Source organism: Pygoscelis adeliae, unplaced genomic scaffold (genome assembly GCF_000699105.1).
Source record: "Pygoscelis adeliae isolate BGI_AS28 unplaced genomic scaffold, ASM69910v1 Scaffold554, whole genome shotgun sequence".
Lineage (NCBI taxonomy): Eukaryota > Metazoa > Chordata > Aves > Sphenisciformes > Spheniscidae > Pygoscelis > Pygoscelis adeliae.
In genome coordinates, this window is record NW_008824667.1 from 345,805 (window position 1) to 356,881 (window position 11,077).

Here is an 11,077-nt window from a genome sequence, read left to right on the forward strand (position 1 = left end):
GTTACATTTTGGGCTCCAGAGGGCCAAAGCAAAATTGTTTGACCTTAGTGGGAAGTCATGGCCCAAAGCAGGAGACCCCAGTGTGCCCACCACTGAAGGCTTCTTCCACTTTATGAGCTTCCAAAGGGCAAAAAGAAAGGGGAGGGGGGAACTTTAGGAAGTAGCAAGAATATCCCCCAAATTTTAATAGTCAGGGAGAAGACAGGCTGTTTATTTTAGGGCTTATATATGATCAACAGTCACTACACTAAGAGATCCTCCTGCAGTAGGACGGCTGAGATCACTCAGTCCAAAAGAAATATATCAGCTGGAAATGAAAAGTATACGGACATGCATAGGGAAATATGTCCCTCCTTGGCATCTCTTTCCTACGTGCAGCTGCCTAGATTTATAGATCAAAAAGCACTGTGAAAGATGGAAAAAAAAAAAAAAAGCAACATTTCCACAGAAGGAACCAAATACCCTGCCACACAACACATCCCTTAACACAAAACCTCTGAGCCTGGAGCATGGTCCAATGGCAGAAGTTGGCTCCTGAATTTTATTTCTACTGCAAAAAATAAACTAATAAAAAAATTAAAATTGTTAGGGGTTGTCTGAAGCATGCCGCTGCACAGATTATTAGTTGCAATGATGACTGTCTGCTGCCAAGTAATCCATGCTTTACAACCCCCAATTGTCAAGTGCAGGCAATGTTTGCGCTTTTTGCAATGAATGTACACATGGGATTTCCCTGCACCGTATCCCGATGCCCTTGCAAGATCCATGCAAGCCCTGCTTTGCTCAGTTGCTGTAGAGGGAGCGCTCCAGGGGACATAAAAACATGTCCCTGCCTTAACATGCAGGTGTACATTGCAGATGTCAGAAAGAAAGGAGGTTTTTGGCTGCGGAGGATTGCTGAGACCAGACCCTCAGCATGTGAGGTGCGAGGGTTTGCTGCTTCCCAAGCTGCTGCTGAGAAAATACTCCTGCCTACAAAATATGATGTATATCATTAAGCAGCCTTCTTTCTTCCTGCAACCAGACCAAGCATGCAGGTAGGTTGTGTGGCTGGGTCTTTGCTTTTTCATTTTTTCTGAAGGTCTTTTCTTTATGGTGCATCAGGATCCGATCATGATTTCCTTGAAGGTAGCTTCAGCTTGGCTTCATTTTCCCTGACCCACAAGCGTATGTAAACACTCCTCTTGCACGCCCGCAGCCCTGGCCATGCCTCATGCTCCCTATCAGCGACACTCCTCTCCCATTTTGCTCATGATAATCTTATCTACGCTGACCACTCCTTGGTTGTGTTTGGGCACTGAATCACCTCACCCCTCATAAAATTATCTTGTTTCATGTCTCCTAGACCTTGATCCCACTAAACTTCCAACCCATTTTTCCATCTGGCTCTTCCCCATCTTTTTCCTTATCCTGCTGCCAGTGTTGCTGGTGAAGGCCAGGCGGTTCTTCCCTTTTGAAACCCGATCCCACCAAAATCAGACATAAACACAGTGTCGGATCCATCCAAACCCAAACTTTGCTTTCTGATGCCAGCACCATCACCACGAATGCTGGAAGACCCCAGTCACAGCGGGTCCCTCTCCCCATGACACCCCACTTGTCCTAAGGACCCTGCTTGCTTCTTTGCTAAAAATGCTCATCCATCTCACCATCTCTCCTTGTGCAGTGCCCAGTATTGGAATATCCTTTTATTTTCTTGCTTAAACCAATGCCCCTAATCAACAATTACCTTCTCCTCTCGGTGCTTCCCTCTCCAAACGTACAGCCATGCTGTCTTCAGACCAATGACTTGATGAATCTCCTATTCTTGCTAACAGCTAAATAAAGCAATTCATAATCTTTTCCAACAGGATATGACGGCACAACTGTTACATCTCCAGGCTTCTGAAATACACTCTCTCAGCAAATTCCTTTAGTCCCTTTAAAGGGAGGGACAAAAAACTTGCCCTAATGCTGTTGGGACCTCAGACCCCAAGGCAAGGCTCCTGTTTCTTCTGCAGAAGGCATCCAGCCTCCCCAGGGAGGGAAGAGCTCCCCACTCCCGGCTGTTGCAGCCCACATGCCCCCAACATCTTCACCCTGGGATGCTTTAAAGCCTTATCACACTCTGAGAGCCCACAGTCTCCTCCTGACCTTCCTGTCCCCTCTTCTACACTCTTCCATACCATCCCTCTCCCTGCCCCAATATAGCACCCAATTTAAATCTGCCCCTAAGGCTTTTAAATCTCCCCCTGGACCCCCTCCAGCTGACGTAAGTGACAATAACTCTTTGTTATCCTCCTGCTTCCTTTTCCATGCCAGGCGGTCCACAGGGAAAAAGCGTCCCCCTGCCTGCGCTCCCAACCATTTCACACTGCTCCCCTGCGCTCTCCAGCTAACCGGCTTCCAGCTGAAACCAGTCCAACTCAGCTAAGTAACAAGATATTTATGAAGCTCTCCTCCTTGTCATGTTTCTGGGGATCCTGAACAAGCAATTAGCTATCAACTAGAACAGCACAAAGCCACAAAAGAGACAATAAAGGTGAAGAAGCCAAAACATCTGAGGCACTGCAAATAGATAACGCCTTTTAAATAATCCTTTTTCAGTGGGATGTCTGGAAGGGCAAGGTGGGCATGACTAGAGACAGCGGTTAGGACTCTGGACCGGGGGTCGATGGGCCATGCATGGGTATCAAAAAGACTAACCATCCACTTCTCCTCCACCTTTCAAACCTGTTTTATTCCTTTAGGCTGTGAGGTCCTATGTGTCCCCAGTGCCACTGGGTGCTGGCATCCACCTAAAGGTTGGCTTCATCCCACGTTTGCCAAGCAGCACAACTGCAACCCCCCAAAATCCCAGTGCCAGTCAGTACAAGCCTGGAAGCTCTGGTGAACTTCAAAGCAGGGGGCTGTCCTTGCTCATCATCACCCATCTCCACCACTGTTGTGGGATTACTGAGATGCTCTAGGCTTCTCATAGGGGACAGTGCTCAGCAGCAACCTCCCAGGCCCAAAAACTGAAGGCCTTTTGCATTCTGCTTTCTCTCTTCAAGGTGATTCAAGACAAACAGTCAGCTTCTAGAGGGGTTCAAGCAACCCTGCCACATCTGAGAGGGCACTCAAAAACATAAGCACAGTGACCAGGTTTATTCCAGCTACGAGATACGGTGCAGACAGCAAACACACTGTTGGCTGAGCCAGGTGGTGCACTTAAATATCAGTCTAGAGAGAGCCTTAGTGCCATTTGGTGTAACTGCAGTATTAGCTACAGTCATTAATACCCACATATAACAGGGAGTAACTTCCACAGCAGCAACAAGGAACTGTCACCAACCGCATTCCCCTAGGGTACAGAGATCAGCTGTAAACGCCTCCTGTGTCAGAGCACGGATATGAGCCATCGGCCACATCCACAGGGCATTGCCTCCCTGAGCACCTGCTTCTGCACCGCTCATCCTGCATCCCCAGCAGTGCCTCCATACCACCCATCCCCAGAGCTGCTGTCCCCATCCCGCTCTTCAAATCCCTGCAGAACTATTAAAACCACTGCTTTCCACCATCATGCTCCTGCACCTCCAGACATCAGCAGCAATGGGGCTAGTGCTGAAAAACACCCCGAGAGCGATGGGAACCAGTGCAGGGAGGTGGCGGTCCCCGTCGTGGGGAACATGGAGGAGCAAGACGGTTTGCACAGAAAAATAATTTGTTATATTTGGCCCCAGCCCTGCAAAAGGCACTCTGAAAATGATCCTGGCACGTGAGCCTTCAGGAATAAATATAAACTTTGTGATTAGGACTTGGAGCCTGCTACAACTAGGGGATTTTTTTGTGCTGGAAATACCATCCCTGTCAGAAACTGCGATCGCTTATAGGAGGATGCTGTATCTAATTAATTTAAACCCCTTTATAACACCTGTGTCTGTGTGGGACGATGCCAGCAACTTCCCACACAATTAGGTGCTGGATGAAAACTTCATGTAATACATTATTTGCAGCACCAACATCTTCTTATACAAACAAGAGCTATAAAGCTATATAAACTGAGAAGTTTACTGTACGCCTTGCCCTCTGATGACCCATTCACAACAAAACAACTTCCCAAACCTGGAAATCCAGTTGTGGCACTTTGATTTTCTACTAATTTTTGGCGGCTGACAACTGCACACAGGCTAGTACTTTTCTACCTTGAAGCAGTTATTTTTTTAATGTATATATATTTTTAACACAGATGTCACAGCACAGGAAAAGTGAACAGGTCAGGAAAGGGTGGGGGATGTCATTGCCTGTCAATTTATATACATTGGCTCTTTAAAGCAAGAACTTTTCACCAAGGGATAGGTGTCCTGACTCCCCTACCAGATGGTACCTATCATCTGTCTGATGCCAACAAGCATGTTTTGATAGAGCTCAAACTGTTCCTTAATGTGCTTGCATGGTGCTGGTGTTGGGCTGTGATAAATCGAGGGCTGGTTCCCCTTGATTTAGCAAAAACCTGTTGACTTTTTAAAACAAAAGTGTTTCTTTTCACGTGCTGGTTTTCCCTTAGTGCACCAGCCAGGGCAGGCGGGAGGTGGGGCATCTCTGGTGGCATCTCCTGCTCCTGGGGTCACTCTGCATGTGGTCCATAAACAGTTGCCACACCAGGTGCTGCAGCACCACCCCTCCCTCCAAAATCACCTTCTAGGACCCTCCAGACAGGCTCAGTGGTGGGTGCCTGGCCAGTCTGGGGAGCTCCAGGCTCCTTGCTCATTTTGAAATTAACACTTCAGCCCTCCAGCTGGCATCAGATGCTGGGCGATTTGAGCTGGAGCTGACGGGCCCAGGCAGCTGGCCAGGCACCTCCCGGCACAGCCAGAGGTCCTGCCACCAGAAAAGTGACACCGCTGTGTCATCTGCCCTCAGCCAAATGCCCCTAGGAGGTCCTGGACACAGACCGTGACCAAGTACCCTTGGGTGTGTGGGGTACTGAGCGCCCAGCCCGACTGCTGCGGCATGCACAGCCCACATCCTGCGGCTGCCTATGGGATGCAGAAATGGATTAAGATTTGTTGGGGCTTTTTTTTTTTTTAACCCTGAAGTTTTACAGCCTGAAAAAGGCATTGAGTTTGGCACTGTTTTTTCAGTTCCAGGATATTTTTGCAAGCATGCAGCTGAAGGAAGCTGTACATATTTCCAGGAAAGAGGATGAACTGCAAGAAGGGCTCTGGTTTTGGGTGACGTTACTCACACCAAGCCATGGTCATTACTGGAGCCGCCTGGAGGGGGTTAGGGCCAACTTTTGCAGCTCCACCAGAGGAGGGGACAGGTCACCAGTCCCCTCCAGAGGCATGTCAGAGTAGCCCAGAGGCAGCACTAAATTACCCAGGGTAATCTCAAGCTCTTCCTCCTGGAACTCACAGCCAAAAAGGGCCATCAAGTCACCTGCTGGAATAGCCCAGCCCGGGCAGTGGGGACCTTCAGGGTTGTAGGACTGGAAGATATAATCTGGGATGATGCCTCCAGCTCTGGGAGCTCCCAGGAGCAGCAGCCTGTTGGGAACAGGCCCGTGGTACCCTACAGCATCCCCACAGCACCCTGACAGAACTGTTGGGGCCCCACGATTTGGTGAAACTTTTGCTGCCCAGAAACCAACCCCAAGCAAGCACAGCCCAAAGAGGAGTGGGCAGTGCCATCCTTCACACAAGATGAGGAAAGATGGGTGGCAAACAAAACCCAAACCCATCCCGGACCGCGATGCCCTACCCATGGCTGCATACTCCTGAAAACATGCTTAGCTGGGAAGCGCTGACAAACCCTTCCTTGCAGCAAACACACCCTCCTATTCAATAACACTAGTGGAAAAATCACACCCCAGCCCTGGGCACGACCGGCAGCACCAGCACAAGGGGGTCCTGCCAGCTGGTGGCCCCTCTCACGTACCCAAAGCTGCTCTGCCCATGGGCAGGTGCTGCTGGGAGCTGCTCTTCCCCCAGACTGCACCCGGCTGCTTTGGATGCCAATGTGCGAAGGTGCTGCCAAGTGAGGCACGAAAATCACCCCCACCCAGGGAAATCCTGGCCAATGCACGTGGATGTCCCAGCATGTGCAGCAGCCTCGGTATCCATCCAAAAATGGGCCAAAATGTGCTGCATGGGGAAAAAAAGACAGGGCAAGGCGCGGTGTAAAAGCATGGTGGTTAGCAGGGTTTAAAATGTGAGAGGTGGTCAGGGTGGCTGGTGTTTTCTCACGCAGGCAGTGAGCTCAAGAGGCTGAAGCTCAGGCAGGGACCATCTTTAAGATGACAGCTCTTGCCTTGCTAATAGGGGCAGGTGAGTAACTGGGCAGCCAACATCAGAAAACCCACTTCAACCCACCGAGATTTTGCTTCTGTCACTCAAAATGCCCTGCTTACCAAGGTTTTTAAAGCAAATCAGTGTTGTTATAGGGCAGTGTTTTCTTTTTGCACCAGGATGTGGTTAATCATTCCCTAAGCAGCAGCACTTTGTGTACTGGACGCCGTGGGTAAGCTCCGCAGCTCACAGAGAGCTGCCCACACCACTTCCACGGGGCACAACACCCACACGCTGTGCAGGATACCACTCTAAAACCCACCAAGCCCCCCAGCCCTTCCCATGTGCTGAGCAGGACGGACCTCAGCAGTGTTATCCAGGACTGCCCGAGGAGTTGATTTTCAAATTCTGCATCTTAGCAAACACTCTTCATTTTACTGGTGGTTTGTATCGGGGATGTGGGGACCCATGGGATGGGTTGGGGTCACTCTCTGCACAAGTATCCTCCTCCCTCCCCGCCAGAGAAGCGGTGCATCCTTGCCAGGCACCACTCCCTACCTTGATGTTGCAGAAGATACTCCGGGAGCAGGTGCTGGACCTTTTGGGGACGTCAACTGGGGACTTGCTGGCTTCGGGGTGGACTCCCATCGTGGGGGTTTCCCCGGGGAGCCCCAAATAGCTGGGCTGCACACCGGCTCCCGTCCCTCTCCGGCCTGTCCCGCCACCAGCAGCACGCACGGTCCGCACCGAAAACCCTCCAAGCCCGTGAGTAAGGCAGGCAGCGTGAGCACAAAGTTTTTATAAGTCTGCTCTCGGGAGCGATGATGAAACCCTTTCTCCTCCCTCTTTTGCTTTGTGCGCCGAGGGAACTTTAAAGTCACAGGAAGCTAACAGCAGCACGCAGGGAGCAGGTGGGAGTGAGGGCTTGCTGAGCCCCGGCCGGTTTGGGGATGGGGACTGCGGCAGTGTGACGATGCTTGCCCACCCGTGGGGGACACCCAGCATCCCGACCCACCGCTTGCACCTGCGGCAGCTCCCCTCTGCTATGCTCACATCCGAGGCTGCAGGACGCAGCTGGACAAGGCACCAGCAGTGCAGCCTTCCTGCAGGGAAAGCGACTGGTGTTTTAATTCAAGTCCCCCTGAAGGGGCAAGAGGAAGGGGAGACACCTTTCAGCAAACCAAGATTTGGCTTCCAGGTGGTGGGAGGGAGGAAATTGGGTGGCCAGACAGAGAAATTCCTCCCTGGGTTAAGGGGTTACGGAGAAAAAAAAACTTCTCCTGCTTTTCTCTCATGGAAAAAACTGCATTTATGAAGGTCCTGAGCACCGGTTTTTTACCAATATCTCTCAAGGGCTTTGTTTATGCAAAGCACTGATTTATTTTGCAGGCTCCTCACAGGGAGGAAAAAAGTCAGAGGGAGAAGGGCAGGTTGATCCCAGATGAGGGAAAGCCAGCTTGAAGTATTTTGTCAAAATTATTGCTTTTCCCTGCATAAAGCAGGGCAGGGAGGGAGGTGGGGGGACCCCATGGGAAACAGTGGAGCCTGCCTAGGGGTGCCCTGAGCCTGGAGAAACCAAATCCCAGTTCCCTGAACGGTTTCCCCATGGAAGGGCTGGCGGGTCCCTATCTACACCCTGGTATGATGCCAAGGAGCTGAGCCCTGCTCAGCGGGCACCCACCGTGGCTGCTCGCCACAAGAGGGTGCATTGCACCCATGGGAGAGGCTCCCTGGGTGCTCCCTTTCTCCCGCTTCACCCAAGCCACCCTGCGAGGACACCCAGGTCCGGTTCTTTGGGGTCTGGCACCAGTCTGACCAGGCATAGGGCTTGAAAGCAGCATGAAAATTAGCATTGCCAAGATAAAAAGAGCTAATTTTGGCCGTCAGCTTCCCAGTTTCCTAAGCCTGTCCCAGAAGCACTGCTTGCAGGGACAGGTGGGTACCACTGGCCTATGGGTGGCAAAAAAAGTATCCCATTTTCCCATCTCTCTTTTCCCACTCCCATCCCCAAATTTGCTAGTTCTAGGGTCAGCACACAATGTGAAGAGACCCTTTTCCCCCCATCAGAGTTAGCTGAGCCCTTTTATCCGCCACTCAATGGCAAGAGAGAGAGTTTCAGCCTCACTGATAGAAAAGCTCAAGCAAGCCAACATCTCTGCTCATCTCCCATCCTCCCCACGAGCCCGATGTGCCGCTGAGCTTATTTTTCAGGCAATGCCTGACCTGCTCGCTAACAGCCCTGTCTTTTCAGTTTATTCTGTAGAGACCCGTGACACTCTCTTTGTTATAACAACCACCTCCATGCAGCAGCTGTTTCAGCCACTAACTTCAGCTTTTCCATACAAATTTGTCTCCATGCAGCAAAATGTACCGGGGAAGAGGCGCGATCCCCAACAAGCCTGTGCCCTGCCTGGCAGCGGGCAGGATGGGCAGCGGGCAGAAACGCCCCTGCCCTGATGACACATCCCATGGATGGGGTTGGAAACCCCATGCCAATGGTGTTAATAACCCTTACAAGAGGAAGTAAAAGGCTGCAGTGAGTCAAAAGGGAATCGGGGCGCTCTGCATGCAGCTTCTGGTGAACACCCCCATGGGCTGGATGTCGCTGTCCCACAGGGATGCGGGTCCTTGGTGGGAACTGACCACACGTCCCGGCTGGCCAAGGAAGGGACAGAGGCTGGAGCAGCCTCTGATATGCTCTGAACCAAAGGACCTGGGTCCCCAGGCAGCACTGAGCTCCCCAGGTCTGGCCACCCCCCGGCAAGCCCCTGCTAGATCTGGGGCACGGAGGTATGCCTCAGCAGGGCTGATTTGCTGGAAGGCAGGAAGAAATCATGCTGGCAACCCACGCTGCCATTGTATTTCGCAATCCGCAGCTCTTGTAATGGGTAAGGCAAGAAAACACCTGCTTCCCACCCAGCTGTGAGCCACTTACAGCGCTGGGGACCTCCGCACGGGGCTGCACATCGTGCTTACCCATGTCATGCAGTGTCTTGGACTACTCTCCCATGAATAAGCTTCCAGTGAACATTTTTCTGAAGCAAGGAGCATTGCCCAAGCCTTGGCAGCTTATCTAGCTGTAGTAAATAATACAATAAAAGTTGACAAATCTGAATTTAAAAGTCCAGTCGTGGTGGTTTCAGTTTATTAAAGGCAGGCACAATTTAAGGATGCATCCAGTACTTGGTGTGCTGCAGCAGCTCCACGAGGTTCCCCATGGCTGGCATAGGTGCTTTGTCTTGCAGCAGAAGCAAAGGGCTATCCTGAGCAGGCTCTGCCCAACTAGATGGGATCATTGGAAAGCACTGCTGACAACTCTCAAGTTTTTATCCCACTGCAAGAGAAATTCCAGCCCTTGGACACAAATTCAGCTCTAGCTTTCTTACACCAACATCGCTTTTAAATTACGGACCTTAGACAACAGATTGTGCAACAGGAGTAACAAAATGAGATGCACATGAGAAAATAGGACTCTGGCCTCTTTTTGAGGATTCTCCACTGCATTTTCATTCCTGCAGGGTTACAGCCTTGGCAAGGAATGGTTCAGCCTGCAGACGAGTGCACAGGAGGAAAGTGATTTACGGTGGTGCTGACAGGGGGAGGAGAGTTTAATTTCAAATTCTTCTCATCATGCTTTGTTGAGGCGATACAGTTGATGTTAAGTGCCTGGCAGGAAAAATCACATATCGACAGGGTTTGGTTCGTTTTACATGGCTCCTGGGGCTGCATTTCTTTCTCAGCCTTTGAAATGAGTTCCTCCTACAGCAGTCACACTCCCCTGGCCAAGACATCATCTGGAAGGAGAAAACCTTGCTGCTGCTAACTGAGCTGGAATCAGTTACTTCAACCAGCAAAGCTGAATCAGGCCCGCAGCTCTCCATGTACACCACCAGTCCTCTACCCTGCCATCTCCCCTCATCCAAAACAAGCCATCAATTGCAACCTACCCACCAGGCATGTTTCTCATGGGCAGACCATACTTACACTGGTGTAGCTATGCAGGAACTAAGGCGGGTCCCTCTTTGCTACCAGGGTATGCTCACCTTGTTCATAGAACATCAGAACCCTCAAAAGCCACTTTTCTGCTGGGGAGGAGATTGGGTCAAACTCACTCAACATGACCACAGTTGTTCTCTTTCCCCGCATCATCCTCCTTACTTCTTTCTACCAAGCAGTGGGTTGATGCTTTCATGGGGTGAGGACCAGACTAGCTCTGCTTCACCACCCGGTTTCAATCTGGCAGGGACTGAAGCATCTCAGTTTTCCTCCATGATATCCCCAACCTATTCTTCTCAATGATTATTTGCCCACTGGGCTTTAAAAGGCGATGCATACTGACCAACACTGAATCATAGAATATCTCGAGTTGGAAGGCACCCATAAAGATCATCGAGTCCAACTGGGACTCAACTGGGAAGATCTTCCTGGCCCCTGGGAAGACTTGTTACCAGATGAAAAGACACTGCATCCCATCACGGAAGATGATTTCCCACCATGCTATGCATGCACAGTAGGACGGTCCCTGCTACATTTGAAGCTGGACCAGCAGATCCTTCTTAAAGGAAGGTGTTTTTTTCCCAGCAGCCTCCTTATCAGTGATTTAGGACTGAGACTTAGACTTTTGCAGTCAGTATTTCATTTCATACAGGCTTGCTTGAAGCACCATCCATGGTCTGGAGCCAGACAGCCCTGGCCCCAAGGGAACGATGGGCCAAGGAACTAATTTTCCTATCTTGGAGATGACAAAATGTGAACTGTGTGGTCAGACGTCCCGAGGAACCTGGTTCCTGCTACGTCAGAAGTTATTTCCCCAGATCCAAAGGTGTGGA

The 11,077-nt window shown here is 50.7% G+C and overlaps 1 protein-coding gene across 1 annotated transcript in view; it reads right to left on the reverse strand.

Annotated features, from left to right (window-relative positions):
- SLCO2A1 (solute carrier organic anion transporter family, member 2A1) overlaps positions 1–6,896 on the reverse strand; it is a 27,831-nt gene extending 20,935 nt beyond the window's left edge. The window contains exon 1 of the mRNA XM_009322879.1: positions 6,807–6,896. Coding sequence (XP_009321154.1) covers positions 6,807–6,896 — 90 coding nt within the window. The remainder of the gene's footprint in view (positions 1–6,806) is intronic.
- Positions 6,897–11,077: the final 4,181 nt, after the last annotated feature.